This window comes from Rhynchophorus ferrugineus, unplaced genomic scaffold (genome assembly GCF_030347505.1).
Source record: "Rhynchophorus ferrugineus isolate W39M unplaced genomic scaffold, kcgeb_rfMv2 rfM6, whole genome shotgun sequence".
Classification (NCBI taxonomy): domain Eukaryota; kingdom Metazoa; phylum Arthropoda; class Insecta; order Coleoptera; family Curculionidae; genus Rhynchophorus; species Rhynchophorus ferrugineus.
Genome location: NW_027472585.1, coordinates 11,608,355 through 11,635,599, shown reverse-complemented (window position 1 = coordinate 11,635,599; position 27,245 = coordinate 11,608,355). Strand labels below are relative to the sequence as shown.

At 30.1% G+C, this 27,245-nt stretch overlaps 1 protein-coding gene across 1 annotated transcript in view; it reads left to right on the top strand.

The window, feature by feature from the left end:
* The first annotated feature begins 18,970 nt into the window (after positions 1 to 18,970).
* The window catches only part of LOC143199107 (uncharacterized), a 34,982-nt gene continuing 26,707 nt past the window's right edge, over positions 18,971 to 27,245 (top strand). Inside the window, exon 1 of the mRNA XM_076408855.1 lies at positions 18,971 to 19,136. Coding sequence (XP_076264970.1) covers positions 19,128 to 19,136 — 9 coding nt within the window. The 5' untranslated portion in view covers positions 18,971 to 19,127. The remainder of the gene's footprint in view (positions 19,137 to 27,245) is intronic.

Sequence of the window (27,245 nt, the reverse complement as noted above, 5' to 3'; positions counted from 1 at the left end):
AACTACAAATATATATTATCAATCCTTTATAATATTTAATGTCACAAAGCTACTTACATCTATTTAATGAATTGAAAAATAATCAATTTATTGGAAAAAAATTGTTAAACATCGAACTGACTGGTTCTAATTTTGTATAAAAAGCAACAAACCAACAGTTAAGATGTTACAAAAGTCTTAAATTTAACTATAATTGGATTTTATAAGATTAACTTTTAGGAAAATATGTTATTAAGGTGTAATAGACAAATACATAACGTAATAGTATGCAAATAATGGTAAAATTCTCTAACTGAGTAAATTTGTATGTAAAAAACGTTAAATTTTTGTAACAGTTTCTCCTAGAACTATGTTTAACATCATAAAACAAAGAATGGAATAAAACACATGAATTTTTAAAAATCTATGATTCAAAATGCAGCTGCTTATACTGTTAAATATCATTAATAGTCAAAGTACGAATTCAAAGTATGAACTGTCTCAACACTATTTCTATTATCAGATTTGCAACCCTATGATTTCTGGATTTTCTAGACTCTTAGGAAAATATTTCGCGAAAAATTTGTCTAATTTGTTTAGGTAATGTCTCAAATTCATAATCACTTACCTAAAAAAATTATAGGGAGTGTTGAAGGCATTAAGATGAAAAATATATTTATTTTAAATAGATTTATCTTGGAGATATCAACAGTCACTTAGATAGAAAACTTTTTTTATATAGTAGTGTATGGTTTATCCATAATTGGAGTGAGCATACGTCATCTCAATTTATGACGTTAGAACGGTGCAATGTTGCCACATTCACTTTCAGTTTTTTTATTTTGTCTTTGACCTATAACAAAATTCTAATCCCGATAAATTAATGAGACAAAAATGTTGTCAAATATAATTTTCAAATATACAACCGTAATAATTTATAGGTTAGAGTTATAACCTCATCACTATTGTTTTAAAAAATTTTGCATACTTTTGACAACCGGACGACTTTGACAGGCTCACTCGTTTAGATGTTCGAACTTGTCAGACTGATTCTAAAACGAATTTACAAATTGCGACAGGCAATACATTAATAAACATTTTGGTGACGTATTTGCACAGCAACTGTGGATTGACTATGCATTTCAAAGTTACATTGTATTCTTTATTGCTGTTTTAATCAAATTTGTCATCAAAGAACTACCATCCACTAATATGAGTTCTGTCTACTATACCATCGCTGCTACTATACCAATTATTTAGAAATGTTATTTAATGTCAATGTTAATATTCAATATTTTTTTATTGTTAGTATTTTTTTGGTATTAAATTATAATTGAATACTTAAATTTGTACATCTATTTACAGGTATGGAGTTACACCAACGACATTAATACGAAAAAATATCAGATAATAGAGGAGATTAAAAGCCTTCGTAGAGAAAATGCAGATGTTCTTCAGCTACACTAGAGCATGTTTGATGTTTGTTCATTAACATCAGTTTTAATACATAATTAATTTAAAGTTGTATAAACATTTAGAAATATAAAAATAAAAGAGTAAATTTATATTTAAAAACATAAGTTCACACTTATTCCTAAAGCTATACCTACCAGTATATAATAAAATATTTCTTAATTGAAAGAAATAACATTAGTAGGAAGACGAACGTGATGAAAGACGAGATAATTCTCGTGTGAATATTTTAATTGATAATTTGGATCTTAAAAAAGTATGTTTATGTTCATTAGCACAGTGAGAATCAAATATTGAGTTATGAGGTGTTCCTTTGTACGCAGACGCACGGTGTCTAATTGCCGCTATTCGGCTGATTACTCGTAACCCAATTTGATCGCTATTGTTTATTTAATGCAACCCGCATTCGGGAGAGGATGTTTCGATTTGCAATTGAGAAGAGTTGTGAAATGACGAATAAAGTTATGTCGGTATTCGTTACGCAAATATGCGAACGTTTAATTTCTGTTTTTGCTGTCGTGTACCAGTTTAATGGTTTGTTATTGTTAAGATATTGTTAGCTAAGTTTTATTGAGTTGACAAGTAAATAATTTTGATATGTCTACACGCAAAGAATAAATTTTAATTGGATATATATATTTTCCTATATGTACTATGTCATACTACTGTACTATATGTACTATATGTACTATGTAGTACTATATATATTCTTCTGTCATATAACTTTCAGTTACATGATTCTATATTTATGGAACTCCTTTGTGCCATTGCTATACGTACTTAATTGGTTTGCCTGGCTGAAGAACAAACATCAATCGATCGCTGACTTTCTCGAAAAGTTGACGAACGTTATAAAGACGGTGCGTTTGTGTTAGTTCGAAGATTAAGTCTAGAGTAGTAGTAGGTGGATGAAGTCATCGTATTTCTATCAAGAAATCGATCTTTCGGATGAAAGCTTTTAGACTACAAGAAGATATGGATTAAACTCATAGAGAGCGATCTAAATTATAGTAGATTAGAGATCGAGGTTGATAATCCTTTGTGCCATTGCTATACGTACTTAATTGGTTTGCCTGGCTGAAGAACAAACATCAATCGATCGCTGACTTTCTCGAAAAGTTGACGAACGTTATAAAGACGGTGCGTTTGTGTTAGTTCGAAGATTAAGTCTAGAGTAGTAGTAGGTGGATGAAGTCATCGTATTTCTATCAAGAAATCGATCTTTCGGATGAAAGCTTTTAGACTACAAGAAGATATGGATTAAACTCATAGAGAGCGATCTAAATTATAGTAGATTAGAGATCGAGGTTGATAATCCTTTGTGCCATTGCTATACGTACTTAATTGGTTTGCCTGGCTGAAGAACAAACATCAATCGATCGCTGACTTTCTCGAAAAGTTGACGAACGTTATAAAGACGGTGCGTTTGTGTTAGTTCGAAGATTAAGTCTAGAGTAGTAGTAGGTGGATGAAGTCATCGTATTTCTATCAAGAAATCGATCTTTCGGATGAAAGCTTTTAGACTACAAGAAGATATGGATTAAACTCATAGAGAGCGATCTAAATTATAGTAGATTAGAGATCGAGGTTGATAATCCTTTGTGCCATTGCTATACGTACTTAATTGGTTTGCCTGGCTGAAGAACAAACATCAATCGATCGCTGTCTTTCTCGAAAAGTTGACGAACGTTATAAAGACGGTGCGTTTGTGTTAGTTCGAAGATTAAGTCTAGAGTAGTAGTAGGTGGATGAAGTCATCGTATTTCTATCAAGAAATCGATCTTTCGGATGAAAGCTTTTAGACTACAAGAAGATATGGATTAAACTCATGGAGAGCGATCTAAATTATAGTAGATTAGAGATCGAGGTTGATAATCCTTTGTGCCATTGCTATACGTACTTAATTGGTTTGCCTGGCTGAAGAACAAACATCAACCGATCGCTGACTTTCTCGAAAAGTTGACGAATGTTATAAAGACGGTGCGTTTGTGTTAGTTCGAAGATTAAGTCTAGAGTATCGATTTGTGCTCGCTGTTGAAAGAATTGCTATTTCTTTCTGTAAAATAAAATAGTTTTACCAGTTTTTTAAAAGTCTTACTTTGAAAAAAAAAAATTTATTCAAAGTATTGGCCATTTGATTCTATACATTTTGCCCATTATGCATCATGCCCAATTGCCTGAAAATTTACGGATACCATCCCAAAAAACCGTTTGTCCTTAGAGCGAGACCTTTTATCAAGCCATTTTATGACTTTCTGTATAGTCTTGATAGTTGGTTGGTAGTGAAATGGCGCGTTATCTTGTTGTAAACTCACTTTACGGTGTCTTTGGGTTCATTCGGGACCTTTGCGATCAATACATAGCTAAAATTGATAATTTTTTGTCGATAGTAATCACTATTAACTGTTTCGCCAGGTTTCAACAGAAACGATAAAAAGACAGAAAAGTTTTTACACAATAAATGAATCATGATGAACACACAATGTTACATATATTTTTAGGGGTATAGGGGATTTATTGCATAACATATCATAAGTATATTTCATTAAGTTTTTGTATATCTTGAAAAAAAAATGTAGAACATAATATCCAATACATCTATTGTGATAAAAATGTTATCGAAATAATGCTAAAAATTTTAGATCTATAGAGAGTACTGCAGACTTACGAAAATATATAGAGACTAGCTGGCCCAACAGACGTTATACTATTCCAGCAATCGCTTTTTGTTTGGATGGAATAATTTATATTCATAAGATAGTCACAATAACATGGAATTAGTGATTTTGTTTTTATATATTTTTATAATCGAAAATTGTTTAAAATATTTAAAAAATCTGAGGACCCGTCGTGAATTTAAACTATTCTCGAATCTATAAACACAGGAGTTCAGTGCCATACATAAGGATAGAAGAGTTGGTCAATTAGTCACTCATCTTATTTTGCAAACATTTCCAACCTGTAACATACTAGCGAGTAGCGATTCGACCAATTCTGATTAAGTTTAACATACAAATTCATATAGTAAGATTGTTGATTCACCATGAACCCATGTGCCCAGTTCATGCACATTGTTTCTTAAATTTATTTATTAAAACTGGAGTACCACTAACAATAGACTTTAATCTACTAACAAATAATTACAACTAAGCTATTTCCCACTGAACCACTTAGAGTTCAAACATTTGCAAGATCAGAAGGTTTCTTCCGCTTGAGAGGCCTAATGACATTATGCACACTTAGAAGTCGTGTTGACGTAATTTTTGATGGGAATCGTCAAATCTTCTGGAAGTGTCCGTGATTATATCTATTTCTAAGTTTATAAATTAATTATTTTCGCATACGACATATTCAGCAGACTTAGCCTCATTCGATAACATTTTTTTCCATAAATTGAAAATACTTAGTAGTTGATAAACGGTTTAGAATATTGGAGAATTTCAAATTCGATATTTCCTGAGGGATAGGGCAATATCATTCAAAACAATGTAACAATATTTCCAGGTTTAATTTCGTTTTTACGTAAAATAAATTTGCCAATACATCTGAAAAAATTACTTCATACGCTTTATAACTTTTATCATTGGTGTACAACCAAAACTGGCCTCATTAAATTAAAATTACGATAAAAAATGGCACTGAATTTGAATCCGAATACGCATATTTCGGAAACTATAAGAGATACCTTGGAATGCTTGCGAGATTCGTAATTAGCGGATCTTAACATTATTTAAATATATTTTACCATTAGTTTTTCATAAAATATTCTTTCATAAATTAAATATATTTTTCATTAAAAGTAAATCTATTTTCGACGCTTATCTATAATCATATCGCGTCGATGAAATCTTATGATGACTTCAAAAGAAACTAAATTTATGAAACTATCATTCACAATAAGCTTCAGCACCTTCAGAACCTCTGAATCATTTGGACATTGAGTCGTTTGCTCAGCCCCACAGCTGAATTCCGTAGCCCCATGCTAGTCTCAGTATCAGCTGATATACAATAAGCTTGTTGTAAGTTGATAGCTCAAAATATCGTCCAAACAACAAATACATATTCCTGAACTTGACGTTGAGTTCATTCTTCTTTCTATTCTTCTATTTGGAATCCAGCTTTATACCTTGCTATGTTGGCGTATGGAATTTCTTACTCATTATATTCAAAGTAATTGCACTAAAGGTTCATTAACAAATTTTCCATGAGTACATGTCCATGACGTACATAAAATGTAAATATAGTCAATTCAAGACAGTAATAACACTCGTATCCAGTATATGTCTGTCAAAAGTTGTAAATTCATTTTACAGTCAGACAATATTTTGCTTCTCATTTTATTCTATTTAAAAAGAGATAAAATGCTGTTAGAGAAGTTCGAACATGTAACTGAAAGAGGCTGTAAAACTCTTTAAAATATTATAATTACGGGTTATAAACCAGCAAACGTTGTTTTAACACTTTAATAAATTTGAAATAGCCGCGGATTTTATTGAAAATATTTTTTGCGCGTTGCAGCTGAACTGAATATTAGTACGGACACGGTCACTAAAATATCACAAAATATAAAAAACAATATATCCTTTAATTCACCAAATAAAACCGTGTTTATACGAAACAGGTGACGAATCAATGGCAACATTGCTACGTTTTGACAGGTGACGTGTGTCACTACTGTTTTGAATAGACTATATATGCAAAAAATTATGTATTATTTGGTGTTATCAACAGTCACGCAAGTAAACAACTTTGCTCATACGGTGGTCTCTATTTACAAATTTACATTTTATTATATTTACAACAGGTGAACTGAATAGAGAGTTTATAAATATAAAAATTTAAAAATGTTGAAACATGATAGCAATAATTATTATATTTCAGATAACAATTATAAAGACATATACGTAACGCAATCATGATATACTACGTTGCATTTTAGCGTGTTTCAGTTGAGTAATTCTGTTAAACGACAATAATAACCAGTCTTGCGCAACTACCGAAATATGTTCATCAGTCAATAATTATCCAATTAGAAGATGGTTCAATGTTACGGTAGCTAATGCGTAAAAATTACCCTTTTTCATACGCTGGAAGGGTACAAAAGAGTCGAAAAAATGTGTGCATTATCTGAAATGTCAAGGAGGCATTTAACTGGCGTGCCGTTTCTTCGGGTCTTAACCCAAAGTCGTTGCCTGTGGCGCGGTTTTTTGTATTAGCGCTTCTTAATTAGTGAAAATAAAATTTATTACATATTGTGTGCTATTAAAACATTCTTGGAATGAATTGTTGAGGATAACAGGTGATTGATTTGTTATAGTATTATAATGAACTCATCAGAGGTAAACAGAATTTTGTAAGGAATTTTCTCTTCGTGCTCTCGCTTTGGGAATAAATGTATTCAGAAAATCTTTAACATAGCGCAAGTTTATATTACTATAGTGTTGGCCATAACCCGGAAATATTGTCGACCAGTCATAATAATAATTAATAAAGATTGTTATTTCAAAGGTAACTGGCAATTATGTTTGTTAATTGCTTTAAATCAAATTTAGATATTAACATAGTGGTGAAATATGAACACAGCTAAATTACTGCGTATTTTTAAATGAACATAAAATTTTATTTAATATAAAACATTATATTTAGGAATACTTTTGCGTGATTATGTACATGTACATTTGCTTTGGTCCTTTGTTTTGAAAATAGCAAAACTTGGATGTATAATCCTTCCTACCAATGCTTTCAATGGCTGGAAATTACAAGTTTATAAGGCATCCATAGACATAGTCATGGAACAGGGCTTCAAAATTTCGTCAAAAATTTTCCCTGAGCTTTCTTCCACACTAGTATCAACAATTGTATATCTGAGTAACCTATTTAACTTTCATTAGAGAGCATATTTATGTTTTAACTTTAGTTTTTGTTTCTTTCGATGCAATGTATCTATCTATCTCTTTAGTTTGTCCTGTTAGTATCTGTATACATCCTTCTTGATAAAACTATATGTAATCACTGCATTCTGCTTAATGCATTTACCCTCTCTGCAAAAAGGTTAGTGTTACTTCTCTCCTCCTACATGTTAATCAAACGTTCTTGTATATTCTTAACAATAACACATATGCTCATAAAGCTTTCACACTCTATAATACAATTCCCTACAACTAAGGTATATTAATTGTATACTGTCCTTGGTTATCGTCAGCATTGAATCATAAACCAACATTCATATGGTTTTATTCAATCACTGTCACTCTCAGAAACACTAATCAAATGAATAACTAAAACTTGCTCAAGATTCTACCATGTGTCAATTTCTTCTTCAATGTGTCCGATCGAGCTCAGACAAACTGAAGTTGCTATTTTCAACAACGCCTCTTTCCATAAATCCACACAGTTCTGGTTTGAATATCCTTCTCAACCTGAACATCTATTGTAATAATTCTTGGATTAAAAATGCAGTGATAGGGAGAAAGACATAATACTCTGTGACCATAACAGTCAGTAATCTGATCTACTATGTATACTTTCTCAGGCTTATTTCTAAAAAAGTAAATTACATAAAATGAAATTAAATATTTCATTTATATTTATCAAGTAACAATTTGAAATAGTTCATTCTTTAACATGATTTCCTCGAAACTTATTTTATGTGCTTTAAGCCATTTCTTAATTGCAGCCTTTTTTGATGAACTTGTTGGGATTTTCTCCACCAGTGTACTGATAGTTTCTCCAAGTTCTTAAAAAGCTGATTCTCAAACTACTGCAAAGACATGTTATGGTTCATTTCTTCATGGTAGTCACCCTAGAACTTAGAGAAACACTAATTCTGCACCAGGAATTAAACCATTCCTGTTTATAGTATGAAGAGTTATGTGTCTGCAATGAATAAATGTTATGACTAACAAAACCTAATCGATAGTTATTTCAACATTTATCTATTTCGATCAACTTTTGTTGTTTTTACTCTATATTTTTTATTATCTTGCCATGAGCAACCCAATGTACCATTCTGAAATATTCATGTCTCATTTAGATACATAAATTGATATATTTCTTCCTTGATTTTGTTATATGTTTTTCAAAATTGTATTCTTTTAAAAGCAGTCTCTGAATGTCATCTCTCAAATAGCTGTATATCTTTTGGATTTTTACGGATACTTTCCAGACTAACAATTTTCTCTGAAATAATTGTATTAAATAATGTTTCTATTGAAACAACTACTTACTGTTTTATACAATTCGTATATTTGATGTCTGAAACACCAAACTGATCTTGATTCGTCACCTGTTTCGCATAAACACGGTTTCTTTTTGGCGAATTTAAGGTTATATTGTTTTTTATTTTTTGATATATTTTAGTGACTATGTCCGTACTAATAAAAAGTGCAGCTGCAAGGCGCGAAAAATATTTTCAATACAAAACTGCCGCGATTTCAAATTTATTTAAACAAAGACTTGAAACAACATTTGCCGGTTTATAACCCGTAATTATAATATTTTGAAGAATTTTCAGGCAAACGGGCAACTTTTGCAGGCTCATACCGTTATATGTTCTTAGAACTTCTCTAACAGTATTCTATCTCTTTTTAAATAGAATAAAATGACAAGGATAATATTGTCTGTAAAACGGATTTACAACTGTAGACAGACACATATTGAGACTCGTGTCACTGCTATTTTGAATTGACTATACAAATTATGTCTTTAATTGCTCTGTTCGATTATTAACACAGCACTTATTTTAATATACGAAAAAAAAATGAATCAAGATTTTAAAAAGGCATGCGAAGAGATTCTATTGAAATAATGTTCCTTGAGTTGATAAAAACCATTTTAGAAAACTAATAATCTCATATCTCCCCTATTATCATTCCTATTGTCATTTGGCAATCACATTACCAGAAATGTAAAGCTTCATCAAGGCCATCTTTTCGCATTTTTTCATATTACGTTATTGTAGTCACATCTATATCGTAAAGATTTATATCGTTCAAATGAAATTTATCAATTTAAAAACGACGTTCTGGTTATAAATCATTCTAGACCTTGTGACGTACGCTGATGTTATACTTATGTCGGAATAATGTCATCTTTCGATTTTATCTGTCACGTTTTCTGCAGCAATACTGACGTCAAAGACTCGCAAACTTTTTGAATTGTTTTTGAAATGAATAATTGTTGTAAATACAGACGTTCCTAACGTTTAGTTGACCATAATATACCACTAATTTACTTTAAATATACGTATTTAATAATTGGTTTGAAAGCTACTATACTCACCCAAACTCTTGACTCACTGGAATCTTAATTAAGGCCTACTACAGTTATTGAAACATAACTAAAAGAGAGCTTAGGCTGAAGAATAACATCGATCAATGGTCGATTTTTTCCAAAAACCGATGAATGTTATGAAGATGATGTATTAGTATCGTTTTGTTCTCGCTGTCGAAGAAATCGCTACTTTTTTCCATAAAATAAAATAGTTTCGAAATAAAAGCTTTTGCTAGCTTAAACCCTACACATTTTATAACTGGCACCCTCGGTAGAATTCTAGAGAAATTATAATTAACCTCAATCACATTGCTTATCAGGAAAATAAGAAAGGTTGATTGAAAATTGTTAATCGTTCTTCAGTCTTCAATCTAAGGAGCATTCTTCACTGTATTAAGATGAATGAAAAGGTTTCTATAGGTTGATTAAGTTGCGAAACTAATCAGAGAGATATATAGGATGATATAGTCAGAATTAAGAAGAGTTACTTTAAGGGGTCAGAACAATGGATTAATATTTTCTAGCAGCGTAATCTAGTACAGTTATTGCATCACTAAAACTAAAAGAGAGCTTTGAAAGAAGATTTCATAAGTTTTATACTGTTACAAAATGCGTTCGTTGCCAGGAATCATCATAATAGATATGAGGCAAAACATTCATTATATTTTAAATCGTATTTTAGTGCTTAATTAAAAAAAAACATAAAATAATGCTTATAACTAACAATAGTAACAGCGTTAGTAAAGAAGTTCACGATTTTATTATTCTTCTCGAAGAGGAATACTGATCCACCACAGACTTTCAGCTTTCCATGTTATAAAAGCAAAAACGTACCATCCTTGAAGGCTATCGAAATACAAAAAGTTGCCCATACAGTATGACAGTAGTTTGTGTTCATCGGGACCTGTAGAAAGAATGTTTTCTTTAGCAGGCTTCATTAATTCTCGAACAAGAGGTTGCTTGTCTGACAGTACAATTAAAATAGAGTATTTATAAAAGCAAACTGCTCTGTTAAGGATTTATAGGTTGATTAGTTCCATACTATTTGTCTAAACTAACACCCGACTGTATATTTAACCGACTTCGAAAAAGGAGAAGGTTCTATATTCGGTTGTATATTTTTTTTTGTAATTTGTATTTGGCACTTTAACCAAAAATAGCTAAAATACACGTCTTAAAAATATTTTGTATATTATTTGTATTTTCTATAGATGCGAAATGGTATTTTGAAATTTGTATTTGATTTGAAACAGATTATGTATTTTGTTCAGCTCTATTGGCCACTTTTTAACCGACTTCGAGGAAGGAAGAGGTTCGACAATTAATTTTTTAAAAGTATATTCGCCGATTTTTCCGTCAATTATCGACCGATTTGCAACAGTATTTTTCTATTCGAAAGAGTGCACTTCCGAGATGGTTCCATTGGAACCAAATCAGGATCTGCTACAGGAAGGGGGGGAAAATCGAGGGAAATCCTCAAATTGCAAAGGTACGTACAAAGTGTTCACATATTTTTTAACTAAAATAATCAAATATTTATATATAATGTTATTGCTGAGTTCATGTGACGTAAGATCGGAAGTTGTTTAGTGTAAAAGCCATTGTTTGCTTTTCAAGCCCTAAATATGTCATATGAGAAGCCGTAGAAACATTATAAGCAAATGCTTCTATGGTGTAACGGTTAGAGCATTCAGCTCATATTCGGAAGTGGCGGGTTCGATTCCCGGCGGGTACAACAACTTTTTGTTGTTCTAGTTTTGGTTAGAACATTTCACAAATCTCTCAGCCTAAGTAGAGGACCCCGGGGCCTGAAGCGTTCCTTATTTTCAAGTAGTGTTCCTTTATTCCTATTTTTCCTAATACGGGCTGTATTTTCACTTGGGCTATCCATTGTAATACTTGAAAAAATAATTGCCTAATTTATTGAGGAAATATATAACACTAAAAAATTTTTACTTTTTTTTACTTTAAAAAATAAATAAGGAAATTATTAAAAGGTAAAAAACAAACTTAAATTTTTAACACAAAATATAAAATATACACATAATTTAGCTTAATACCTAATTAAACCTATTTATCTATTTACAATATTATTTTAACTACTACCAATTGATCAGTTTGAAATCGGTGCCGAACCTAAGTAATACAAAAATAATAATATAATTTTATGACATATACACAAAATTAAATTAGGAACAAAAGAATCTATTTTGTTGCTCGTACCGACTTCAAAGTTTCATGTTGTATATATTATAAAAATTTAGACACTTTCAAGTTGAGTATTATACATTATCCGCCATACTCACCGTACATTGCTCCTTCTGATTATTGGTTATTCTTCAATTCATCAATTTACAGAAATGGTAATTGTATTCGAAAGTTGCCTGGAAGGCGGGAAAAGTAGCAATTAGCAATAGACAATGCTTTCATTAATCTGTTCCTTTATTTAGCTCCGAAAGAAATAGTATTTCTGAACACAAACGGATCGAACCAATTTGTGTTCTTAACAATGTAAAAGTTCAGACGAAACAGCTATAAGAATGTTCAGATTGTAAAAAATAGACCAAATTAAGAGTCCAACGAACTGAAACAATAAGTGATAAAATTGACAATGCACTGACATTCGATATGGAACGTATCCACTTTTTTCTTGTCAGTGTTGTCGTAATCCCCAACGCGCATTGGTAACGATCCCGGTGTAAGATTAATAGAACAAGATAGTTAACAAAATCAGGCTGAAATCAGATGGAGATAGTCATTTATATATTGATGGGTGACTCATTAAAATATCTTAATTGAAATAGTTTTTTTCGTGTGTTCTCTCCTATTATGTAACGTTGGGCTACTAATGGCCGAAATAATCAGTGAACAATACGACTGATTTCACTCACTAGGATCAGCTTTGTAAGCGTCATTGATAAAAAATAACGATCTTTCAATAGGCTTTGTTAGAGGCTTTTTAATATTGCCAAATTAACATGATATTATTAATAATATACTAGGATAAGAAAAAATATACGGATAATGAGCCCGAGAACAAAAAATTAGAAATCTAATTCGGACTTGTCTTTCTACGCGAACTTTATTTGAAATGTCGTTTAAAAAACTGACGTTCTCTACATCATAAAATTAAATTAGCCTTCTCATGCAGCAAATTAAGTGAACGGCGAGCACCAAAGGTTTAATAACTTCTGGGCTTTAATTTTACGTGGCAATTAATACAAAGTTGAGGAATGTCGAAAAAAAGTCGTTAGCTATTCATACCCGATCTTGCGTCTTCCTTTTTCAGTCTAACAAAAAGTTTTATGTTCAGTTCATAATACAAGTACCAAAATTATTAATATGACAACGCCAAATATATACTTTTTAATTAGACAGGCGTTAGGTTGGTATAAGAGAGTTAATTACATAGTCAAAAATGTAATAATTACAGCAGATGTTTTCTATCAAGTATTAAGAAGGTAATTTATGAAAATTATATGAAATAGATTATAAAAGCTAGTGAAGCGACAAGTTACAAATAATAATTGGACTCTCATCCAGCCCGCAGATGTACAATTTCTATAATCATCTATCTTGACTTAGTTTACAACTCATAATATTTGTTTAAGGAATCTTGATCAAGATTGTTTAGCAAATTTGTTTGGATCTATTAAAACTCATGGTATATTGAAGTTTCAGGAGTCTTCATCAAAATTATTAAATTACATATTGGTTTAAGGAATATTGATCAGCATTATTATTAGGAAATTTGTCTGGATCTAATACAGCTCATGGTATATTGGTTTAACGAATCTTGATCAACACTATTGTTAGGAAAGTTATCTGGATCTATTAAAGCTCATGGTATATTGGCTTAAAGAATCTTGATCAAGATTATTATTAGGAAATTTGTTTGGATCTATTAAAGCTCATGGTATATTGGCTTAAGGAATCTTGATCAAGATTATTATTAGGAAATTTGTTTGGATCTATTAAAGCTCATGGTATATTGACTTAAGGAATCTTGATCAACATTTTTATTAGGAAATTTGTCTGGATCTAATACAGCTCATGGTATATTGGTTTAAGAAATCTTGGTCAACACTATTATTAGGAAATTTGTCTGTATCAATTAAAGCTCATGGTATATTGGCTTAAAGAATCTTGATCCACACTATTATTAGGAAAATTGTCTGGATCTATTAAAGCTCATGGTATATTGGCTTAAAGAATCTTGATCAAGATTATTATTAGGAAATTTGTTTGGATTTATTAAAGCTCATGGTATATTGGCTTAAAGAATCTTGATCAAGATTATTATTAGGAAATTTGTTTGGATCAATTAAAGCTCATGGTATATTGGCTTAAAGAATCTTGATCCACACTATTATTAGGAAATTTGTCTGGATCTATTAAAGCTCATGGTATATTGGCTTAAAGAATCTTGATCAAGATTATTATTAGGAAATTTGTTTGGATCTATTAAAGCTTCTTGATCAAGATTATTATTAGGAAATTTGTTTGGATTTAAATTTGTCTAGATCTATTAAAGCTTACGCTATATTGGTTCAAGGAATCTTTGATCAAGTTTAACGAGAGCTCAAATCAACTAATCACCACTTGAGCCGATATTTTCAATTTTAGAGGACTTTGCTTTGTGCTTTGGTATTTCAGGCTATTTGGAAAAACTTTTAAAAGAAAATCAGCATGTAACCTTTGTCTACATTCTTTATTAAGTAGTTTCACAGATCAAGAACTCGAAAGTGATTTTATAGAATTAATGCAGCAGCTCAGTCCCCAGTTAAAATCTCCATCAATGTTGTTTTATTATATTGCTTGTAGATCTTTAACCTATCTATTTTAATTCCTAGATTTAGATATAGTAATAACACCTCAGTTATTTGGACAGATTGAAAATTAACAATTTTAATTGTTCAATCAATAATTTATGGTTCAAATGAGTAAATTAAATATCAAGAGGGAAATACTTAATGTTTGTTTTCAGTATAACAAAACTAAATATGTATATGTCGCAGAAAACGATCTCAGCGCCCCCAATGATTGGACCTGCCCAAGAATCTTCTATAGGGTATTCACTCCCCTGGCCTATAAATAATTTGGCTATCTATGTATAGGACAAGAATCTTATTGTGTGATAATATAACAATATATTCTTTTAAAATTGTTACACGAGTAGTACGAGTAGCATGAGTTACATATGAAGAGATTCCATCGATGTTAAAGAAACTTAGATATCCTTAGTATAAAACATCATACATTATATAATGTTATTGTTATTTTAAACTGTTTGCCAAATGAGTCCATGATATAGCAACTACTGTGGTAATATTTTTCTCAAATTAGGAAATGTTCTATTTAAAAAGTGTGAAAATCTGATATGCGCAACACTTCACATTACGAAAATTAACATTTTTAAAACAATATTTCGAATTATCTTTGTGTGCCAACGGTTTCTTTTAATATAACCTTAACAGGCTACTTAATATATAACAATTCCGTGCGGCCCGTAAGATCTCACTCCGTGTGAACGAAATAAATATTACCTTTTGTGCGATAGTAATCTTTACTCATCATACCGCAAAATGTTGGCAATACCTACTCCATCATCGTCTACATCAAACGACCGAAGAAAAAAAAACTCAACACGAAAAAGAATTTCCTTTTCGGCAGCAAGGTCCAGTTAGCCACGATAACAAAACAAACTGACTTCTTGGTCTTTTGTTGTTTTTTTTTTCGCACAACCTTCGATGAGACGCCCAAAAAATATATATATGGTAAATTCCGATGAAAATCATCGATGAAAAGTTGCGTAAAAAATTAGATCCGGTGGGTGCGAGATAGATATTATTAAGTAAGTAATAAAAACACATCTTTCGGAATGTTCGAGTAAGGAGCGCGTGGGTTTTATTGTTTAGGATGATCTTGGACGATGGTATTTAATAGACGACGGTTGTAAAGCAGGATCTGCCATTGCGGCTCGCAAATATTATGGTTAAATTATAGATCTGGACCTGTAATGGCATTTTGTCGTTGTACTTTCTCAAAGTATTCGATACAGGGTCACCAATTTAATAAATATATCATCAAAATATATTATAGATACCAACAATAATCATTAAATTTTCAACATTTCAAATCTTGAACTATTAATTAATTTTGAGGGACTCCTTATAGATGATGTAACTAATGCTATATCTCATCACATATTTCTGTAACTATATTCATTATATTCAAAGTTATATCATTAGGTTTATTTATAATAATGATCTGTGTTTTTGTTGAGCGTAGCTTTTTAGTAAGTTTGAGTGTTTATTTCTTATGATGTCGAATTATGAGTCAAGAAGTTGAATTAATTCAACTAAGTGCTGAAGATTATCTATCGGGAGGTTTCGGCATTTTAAATACATTTAATATCATATATTCATATGGAAATTATAATCAGCTTGATAATATGAATTTAGAATGTCAAGCAGAGGAATGAACAGTGAGTTAAAAGCTATTTTGGACCACTAGGTGTGTTAGGTTTAACGTAGGTTCTCTTTTGGTATTTGTCTCTGTCTGTGGTCAATAATTTGCTTCGGTTGGGGTTTTTGCTCTCTTCTAAAGAATATTTTTGATACATTCATTTTCCAAGGTCCATTTAGGTCTCTTTCTGGCTTTTCCTGTCTCAGTCCTCGCTTCCCCTGTTACCTTTACATTGTATCCTCTACTATATACTATTCTTCTATTATATGCCTTTTGGTTTCTATTATATTATATTTTTATATCTAAATGTTGAAATGAGTTTGCTTGTTCAATTTTTTACTTCCTCAACTCGGATATGCATTACTTCAGGCTCTGCAATCACTGTGACTTTCGTATTGCTTTTACTTATTCTGTATTCTCTCAGAGTCCTATTCCAACTCTTTAAAATTTTTAGTAGGTGTTTTCAGTTGTTATTATTACATCACCCGCAAAAGCTACTAATAAAATTTCTATATTTTCAATATTTTTATAACATATATGTAGTGCTGTTTTGTTTATTTAACATTTGTTCATCAATTAATATTATAAACATAGTAGGGTTTAAATTTCCGTCCAGTCTTATTTTTGATTTCGTTATGAAAGTTTCTGATTTCATGTTATCTGCAATTATTGACAGGCAAATGGTTTTTGTTTGAAAAAATTTAAAATAATTAATTAAAATTACAACAGCATCGTAAAATATTTGAATCTAAATCATGTGTTTATAAATGTAATGAAATAGTGGATTAGAGATCACTCCCCATTACATCTATTGGATAGAGAAATGGGAGACTATTTTTTACAATTACAAAAGTCAGACAAACAAAGAATCCACATTTCCATCGCTAATCTTTACTTCTTTCCATCTCTATGGTAATTCTTAAATTAGATAAGTCTTCTTTTAAGAATATCAAGAAGATCTCCCTTTCGTACATCTCCACAAAATGAGAAGTGCCGCTGAGTCATACCATGTGGCATAGATTAGGCAATAACCATATATAACAATTAACACAGAAAATAACGCAGGATATCCATCCCACTACTTCTGTAAAAATTTTTAATATAAAAATAATATTAAATAATAGCATCAACTTCAACATCTTTATCTTATCAGGAATGTACATTTTGTGTGGCAATTTAAATACTGCTATTACAAATTATATGTTAAATATCTAAGGTTATAGTGATATTAATGGAATATACAGTATACGAACGGAGATGTAGACAAATACATATATACAAAAAGTTAACTTCTTAAGGTAAGTGTTTGGGATTGATCACAATTATAGTACAGAATCTCCTATGATTTTTTGTTGGAGATTATCCGATCAAATTATTAGCAAAATAAACATAAAACGAATCATTTTTTGCAATATTTAACAGTATTTATAATTTATCTAATTCTAGTTCTATGATTTATATTTTTACATGGGTATTAAATTAACATGAAAATAAGTATGAGGGGTGCAAATAAGAACTCCAGTATCAAGTTTAATTTCAATTTTTCAGTATGTAACATTGCTAAATATAATATGTTAGTATCGTGTTAGTGATAACGTACTATACTGAGAAAATCTGGACGAAAATTCAAAACATTTTTATAGACTTTTGTACTTTTTTAATCTAGGTCTCCAATTTTCTTTTCAAGCTTAGAAAATACTGTAGATCCCAATAGCGCTTTTCTTTGGAGAATCTAATTTACTATTTTCATAGGCCCTGCCTTTTGTTACTTTCAGATCACTTTTCAATTCTGGCCATTAATTGCTTTTTCGAATATCTCCCTCCTATCCCCCTCTTGTCTCTCATCAATCTCTCTATTTCCATGTTCCATTTCCAGATCTCTTCATCTATTATTAATTTCCGATTAACACTTTTACATTTCCATTTACAGTCGTTATATTTTTGTAGCTTTCTTATTTTTGCCTCCCTTCTTTAGCTCAATTTCTATTTTTCCCTTGTGTTTGATCTTATTATGTGAACATATCATCATTAATGTATATTTTTTCCTTTCAAAACTAGTTCAATGCTTTTATTTTTATTCCTGATGATCCGCTTTTTTTAGTATTCTCCAACTTTATTGTGATTTAAAAATAAGAAAACACAAAGGGTTACTAGATTTCACAGCCTTGGGAAAACTTTCTTCTTTGATTTGTGGAATTAGCATTTTCTTGATATAAATTTAATCTCTTCAATCAAATCAAAATAATATTCTTGGAATGGCTTAGATCGGTGGGGTTTATCATGTTGTTTATTAACATTGCATTAACTACAGAACTATCTGATGCGATATAATATAAGTTACCCCATCTATTAAAGATCCTTCAAATTTAATTCGCATTTCTTTATAGTTATTATATATATTGTTGAATAACATTATATATAGTTGCAAAATAATGTATTAATTGAACGAAACATCAATGAAAGAAAAAAGTAGCATGAGAAAGGGATTTCAAAAATTTGTTTAACAGATATTCTTTTGAAACGCGCACAGTCGTTGTGTAATTTATCAACGTCACAACAGACGAGATCTAATACGGACAAATCTCAAAAACACGACCTGACCGAGTAACGATCAACCCGATTGCGCGACACTTTCCCCCTAATTTCCCCCTGGTGCGCTCCAAGCGCGTCACCAGCATCCCCGAGTCTGTTACATTATTACATATTATCGTCCCCTTCTCCATAGTTCATCTCCCGGCCTCACGCGTAGTATAAAAGTACGAGATATTTTAATGGTACCATCTTTATTTGCAGTGGCCAGTGTCGGATCAAGGGGGGATTTATTCTATTTATTTGTATCGGTGGTTTCAGTTATACCTTCCCAGTAAATTGGTTTTCGGGTTTGATAAAATTTTGTGCATTTTCTTTGACTCTGTGAACTGTGCCCATTGGATATAATGATCAGGGTGAGTAAACAAATAATAGTTTATCATGATTATTTGCATTATAGGTCTGAACATATTTCCTATAATAGCAATTTCAAAACAACATAATATATAATTCAGAATAATGTTTAGTGAAATAATTACTGTGTTTAAAATAATTGACATAATAAAGTGAACATAAAAAATTACTGTAATTATAATTAATATTCCTTTTTTAAATTGATACATTGTTATTTAGCATTGTTGACTATCTCAATATAAAAATTGAGCAAAAACGACTTTTTCATTTAAAAATGTTTACTGCTGATTTCAGTGATTTATTTATTATTTATTATTTTCAGTGATTATTTTAGTTATGCTTTCTTAATTTGATATATTAGTATTTAGCATTATTGTTTATGTCAAATTAATAATATTGACTAAGAATGCCCCCTTCATTTAAAATATAACACTTTTATGGTGTATAATATATGTTCTTTGCTATAGAAAATATAAATAATATATAAAATAGTACATACTATACATAATGGTATTTTCGTAATGCTATTAAAATCCTATCTAATTGTCTATTGTTACTAAGGGATATCTGACTTATGAATCTAGAAATACCAAATTATATTTTAAATGAATGGAAATTAGTAATAAGCATTAACTTTTTACGACCTTCTATCCTAAACATGACAATATTAAATAATTTTAATGCATTCCTTGTTGTGAGTGATGTTTTAAAAAAAAAGCTATTAACTATAATTTAAACAACTAAATATTTCATTACATATCTTGTTCATCGATTAGATGTAATTAAATGCACTGACTGTAAGAGGTATTTTAGTCTTAATAAGTTTATAATGTCCAACTTTAATTTATTAAATGTGTTTATTGCAATCTTGTTTCACGTACAAATATATATATATATATATATATATATATATATATATATATATATATATATATATATATATATATATATATATATGTACTAACACTACTAATTAAACTACTAATTAAATTTTGAAATACAAACTTATACAAAATATAAAGAATGTGGTCGAAATAATCTTTAACAACTTGCCAAGTCTCTTTTCGAAAGTAAAATATAAACCTAGACCTAGAAATGTTCTTTTTTTAATCAGGTGATAAAAAGATGATATACTGTTCAAGGTAGCCATGATGATCATTGAACGTTCGTATCATCGTTAGGTGAATTACGCTTGTCTTCTCTACACAGTAACCAATCATGGGTAATAACATTGGTTGTAGTGCCAAGATATTTGCTAATAACAATGCCCTCAAACCTAAACATGTATTTATTAGAAAACAATACAATTTTCAAAAGAAGAAAATCTAAATAGGTCTCTGTGCTATTTATTGATAATGTAAAATGTATCAAATATGCGATATACAAATATAATTATAACCTAGGAATGATTAAAAAAAGACATAAAATGAGATGATATGCAGATCTAGGTAGCTGATATTTGAATAAAAACATTAGCATCATCAATTAATAGTTATCAGCAGTCTCTTATGAATAATTATCGTACAATTTAATTACCATTGAGTATTGAAAAAAAGGTAATTCTTATAAGCGATATAAAAGAAATAACATTTATATGTATACAAATATTTAAAGGAAATACAGAAAAAACAAACCAAAACATGGTTTGATTCTTAAATATTTATAAATTTTTTCACTAAAAAGTTAAAATGTAAAGACAAAATATAGTAAAGTGAATTTGATAACCACTTGTCATTAATTTCGTTTATAAAAAAACATTTTTTTCATACTTAGAAGGTCTTTTTCTTTTGGAATGAAGACACTTTTAGGAATTAACAACGACACATTTTTCTGATTCTCCTGATTTCTCCTTCCTACTAATTATGATAACATAAATAATAGAAATATAAGTATAATTATTATCAAATTATATTTGAACTACAAAAAAAATATATTGAAAACACAACTTTACATAGATAAAACTAATGGTACATGATTAGATGCGGTCTTAGGATTTCTAGTTGAATAATTTGAATAGTCGCTAAAATTTACTTGCAAAACATCATCGTCATCTTTTCAAAGTCTTTAGCTCCGTTAACATATTCCAGACCAATGATTTAATAAAGTTCTTCCTTTTATAAAATTTATGTGTCTGATTTATACATGAGTATCGGAGCTAAGTTTTGACAATGCATATTTTTCTGTTCGAACTTTATTAAAAGGAAAGGGCCATTGTAATTAACATACTACTATGAGAACGTTTTGTTACAATATATTGTTATTATTCAATGAAAATCAAATAATTGTTAATAATGAAAATATAAATATATTTAATTATAGATATAAACAAAATAATAGTTTTTTTAAATAAAATATAATGTAAAATATACATAGAATAGATATAGCTTTATTTCTTAGATACATTTTAAAAACCAAAACAAATATTTTCAGTCTTGAGCTTCGTTAATACGTCCAAGAGTAATGAAATAATTGCTATTGCTTATTTTAATTGTACTATTTATCTGACGGGATATATTTAGGAGTAAAAATCAAAGTTATGCTTTGGCTTGAATATAATACCAATATCATTATTATAGCACATTGATGAATAAAACACCATAATTATAAAAATAAAACGTTTTATTTATTTTGTCCGAATTAATTTCAGCCCCCTTAAAAGCATAACCCCCTTTGGTCACAACACATTGATATCAACGTTTCTTTGATGTCAACCGTATCAACCTTCCTCAGCGGACTCGAAATGATGACCTCCAAGTGGTTCTAGGTTCAAGAGCTTAGCCAGAAGTCTAATGGAGCTAAATCGTACGAATATGGCGATGAGCTAAAGTTTTGTTGAAAGGGTCGCTAATAATTAATGGTTTGGATGAATATTCATCATTATGATGGAAAAACTAGGATTTATCGGTCTTTAATCTAGTCTTTTGAAACAATACCTTATTATAACGTATTACAGAATATTAGTATAATAGCTCAAAATTTATTTCATCCTCCTCAAAAATATACTCTTTGTACATTTACGTCATGTTATTTCAAAGTCCAGAGCATTAGCTTTCCTCAACGGACTCGAAATGATCAGACGGAGCTTAATCATGCGAATAAAGCAATGAGTTAAATTTTTGGTACTAGATTCATAAAGAATTAATGGTGTGGGTAAATACTCATCGTTATGATGGGTAAACTAAGACTTACGGTCTTTAATCTGGTCTTTTGAGTTAAGAACTTTGTATTACATTAGAATAATATTTCTAGTTAATAATTTTGCCGGGCAAAAGGAAAATTAATGAGCTTAATGGAAAATATTATCACGTAAATATTTGATAACATTATATTAAGTAATTCTATATGAAGAAATGAAGATATTTTTTAATAGACTGATGATACCTCGAGAATCCTCAGCCTTGTCCAAAATCTATCGCAGAACAACCTTCATGTCAATGAACAAGGTTCATCGATACCACTATAATTATGCTATCAATCCTTTCACGAGTATGAAATGCGTATGCCCATATTTTGACAGGACGACTGATTCCATCTCAAGTTCGAACACCATTAATCATCGTTGGGTAACAGCATCGTCATCGTATACCCCGCACCGTTTCTGTATCGATCATAGAACGCTTCCTAATGAGACTAAAGGTCGCGACCTCTGCCGGTCGTTATTTTCTCCGCGTCGATTTACTCAACACCCCGAAAAGCCGGGTGTCATTTTCTCTTTCGACGACGCCACATCGAGGAAGACGGTTTTACGTAATCCCCGCGTTTTTTTCCTTCTTCTCTCCTCGCTTATTTCGGCTTACCTGACATCTTTCATTTCGAAAATAATCAATACCGCGACGCTTTTTAATTAACATAACAATGTAGAACGGTCGATGTAACGTTTAGCTTTTTTTAAATTTCTTTTTCTATTTGCCAAGCAACCGGGCGAAATTCGTCCACTCTTGACCCTGCTTCTTGAAGGATCGTAGATTCGTACAGTTCCTTTATTTTGCAACTATTATTGGATTGTTATTGCGTAAGTGGGGTATATTAATAGAAAATTATTTTTGAGATGTTTACGGCGATCCTAAAAATTTGAGTACTATTGTTATTGAAATTTTTTTATTTGATCTTTCTATTATTATTTTCTAGTTAGAATTTCGGTAACTTTATTTGGCCTTCTATTATTACTCTTTATTGGATCTGTTTAAGAATTAAGAATAAGATGATATATATATATATATATATATATATATAGAGTATCTCAACCGGACCTACTCTTTAACGTGGGCTCCGAATTACAGTCCTCGGCATTAAGCTTACCAACTCATCAGTGACCAACTTAGAGATCATACCAAAAGATATCCGATTTTACCCAGCCTGGTTACTGGCGTGACTAGGATGGTTATTCCTTATCAAATTTTGCACTGTTACCTATAAAGACATTTACATTCACTATCACAAATATAAAGTAGAGTAGGAGGACCGTCCTATCATATTTCGTAATATTTTTCATAATCCTAATACACACTTTCCAACCATCTTATTCTACTGACTTCTAGTTAGCTTTTAGCTGACTATTCCCTAAAACCTATTTCAAGATTTCGTTCATTTTGGTTGATTCAAGATGTGCGAGTTATGGGAGATTATAAGAAGGCTATAGGACCTAATAGTATATATTATTATACAAGCTATAATATAACAGGAGAATTGTTGATGTTTAAAAGAAAGTCATTACCTTACCTTACAAAGATCCAATATCAATTAAATTCTCATAAAATAATTTTAATAATTTATTTAATTAAAGTTACTTGTTTTAATTTTTATGTAGCTTAACATTATACGAAAGTCAAGACAAAACTGTCATATCAGTCTACAGTTTATATTAATTCCTTCCGTCAGTCTACATGCAGTCATCACTGGGAATCTCGAGTGAAAGTCAGCTAAAAGTTTTACAGACATTTCTTTCTACATGATAGACCACTGCAATATTTTCACAGATAGGCATATATAAAGAATAGAGAGGATAGCTAGATTTGCTCTCGAGAGACTCCCAGAAGAGCATAAATAGCATGTAAATTGTTTCTCCTATATCGTCCAGGGCAACATACCGTGAATAACAGAAACCTTGAATGACAAGACACTGTTTTTTTTTTATTTTGCTAAAGTATACGAAGTATTGAAAACTTACGGTAATGAATTCAATATTTTAGACGTTGTTATTTCCATAAGCTTGATAAGGGAGGTCCAGGCTAAGAGAAAACGTTTCAAAATAAGTACATGATGACTAAAATCAATCACCAACTTGAAATGTGTGCATTTGAATCGAGCATCGAAAACGCGACTATTATGCAACGACACTATACTGAAAAATTAGCCAATTTTAAATAGTATCAATGAACACGTCGTTTCCCCAACGTAGAATTTGTTTTTTTTTGCGGAAGCAGGAATTTTTCCTAATTTAAAATGTAAATTAACAAGAAATGCTCGTCATTGACGGTATATATAGAATTTTAGTTTTCATTATGATCAGGCTAAGTAAATTAATTACAGCCGGCTTGGTTGCCGCAGTGGTAAAGGCCGTCCACCTACTGTTGCGATAGTCGCGGGTTCGAATTCTGCTGGGGCATGGTAGTAAATTTATGTTTGTGATTGTCCTAGGCAAGAGTGTAAAATACGACACAAACGACATATATATATATATATATATATATATAATAAAAAATTAAGACTATTAAATGAATTAGTGATTTCCTGTTTGATCTAAATCAGTCCCTATCCGGTTTTTATTTTACCTAGTTATGCACTCTCCTTTTCTTGATTAATTTCTTATCTACACCTATTCCTATCTCCAACCGAGCAGGTTTAACTGCATCACTTGTATTTTGGTCTTTTTTCTCTATTCTACTAGAATTTACCTTGTTTTTAGGTATCTTTCTGGTAGCTTCTTATCATCTGCCCTAACACACATTAAAATTAGTTGTTTTATTTTTTAAAAATTATACCTGCTTCTATCATTTTCTGTATTTAATAGCTATTTTCTTGCGCTTATTATTTCCAGTTCTTACTATTTTTGTATCTATTTTCACCCGCTATTATAGTGTTCGCCGGTCTCTTAATAATTCTCCTGGCACATTTCTAACTATATATTTACTAGGTTATCTAAATATGCGATAATAAACAGTTATCCAATTTTTAATATTATTATCTTATTATTTACCTTCTTTGTTTTACAACCTATGCATCGAACGCATTTGTTGAAAAAGTATGACCGAAACACTATCTCTTTTATTTTATTCTTTAATTATAAATTCGCTTTCTATTCTTTTTCGTGTTGTTACCTAGTCCCTTTTGTGTTGTTGTTTTGGTGTTAGTTATAAAATTATTTAAACAAATTAAAATTTCTTTGCTAAAATATAACTTAAATCTTAGTAAAATATTAGATTATTAAAAAAAACATTAGAGGTTTTAGTTTTTCTTGTATCCAGTTGCACCCATACAAGAATTTAGAAACATAAGAGGCGATCTTTTACATAATAAGACCGAGCTGCACTTTTCCTGCTGATGTCTAATTTAAGACCTGCTATTAGAAGGAACGAATGAACAATTAATGCTCAAACGAAAGGATAAGTTTGCAACGTATATCTTTGGCCATGAACTATATTATGATGAAAATTACCAACCGTTTTTTCTCTCATTACAATAGGCGTAGCGTGTGAACAGTATTTTATTTATATGTTGTTCAGGTTTCGTTGTTTAGGATTTTTTGGTTATAATCATTTAAATTTAACAATAATTATATTAATAATTTTTGACTTTCAATATCAATGAAATTGTCTTTGTTGTTATTTTTATTTTTAAAGATTATATACATTGTTATTATTCATAGTTAATGACTACTTTTCCCTATCTTTTTGTAAATAATAGATTTCTAACCATTAAATAGATCTATGATAACATGGTTTTGTATTTTTTGTATATTAATATTATTTATAAATGAGATATAATAATACTGCAATTTTATGTTACAATTAAGTCAATGTTTGTTAAAGATTCTTGTATACTGACTGAAATATTGCATTTTCTACATTATATAGTCTTAACATTATAATTAAATTAATTAATGTCTACAATTTCATTGATATCAAAATTATTTGATTCTGATTTCAGAGCCGGCCATTAGATAACGATTATTCAATAATAATTAAAAATATTATAATATCGTAAGATTACTATAAAATACTTACTATTAGTGGTGACTTAATGGAGTATCCTCATGACTTCACAGTGTTACTGAAACATAAATATAGCGACGTTTGTTGATTATTAGGAAGTTACGAAAATATAAAAAATGGTTTAATGAAAATACAAACAGTTTTTTTCTAAGTATAACTGGGTAATTTTATAATGGACAATAATTAATAAACAGCAATTTATTAACAATATCCTATATTCATATATTACCCTATTAATTTGATATAAGTTATAGGATATATTTAAACATTTTAAGTTTCTTATCGTCTTACTAACTGCATTAAAAATTATCATCACAATTTATTCTTTTTATAAATATTTGTGTAGTCTTGTATTTATCCATATTTGTTGTTATATAAGTAGTATTTTGTTTTTAAAAAGTTATTGTAAAAATATTAATATGTAACTCATGAAAAAAATAGGATTATGAAGCATTGAGAAACGATTGTTAATTTGGAAAATAACCTTTCACATACAAAGGGTGTGCATTTGTGGCAAGGGAGCATTAGACGCTACTCTTTTATGTCGAAAAAAGGTCTTGTGAAGTTATCTAAGAAATTGTATGTATTCTCCAAGATCTGATGATGATAATTTAAGTACTGCTCAGCTAGAACATCTGACATCGATAACTAATTATAGGTACTGCTGTGGTAAATAAGGAGTATATTTCTATTTTTATTATCACTGTTCTTTCAATATCGACTCAGGCGTATAAAATATGCTCGATGTACTAAGTGATTTAATTGATTTTTATCAACCATATTGAGATTGTCAATATTAAATTGCTGAAATGCAGTATCTACAACAGCATTTGGTGAATTTTAAGATGAATTCATCAATAATAAACAATAATAAACAAACAACAATATTGCAATGAATCA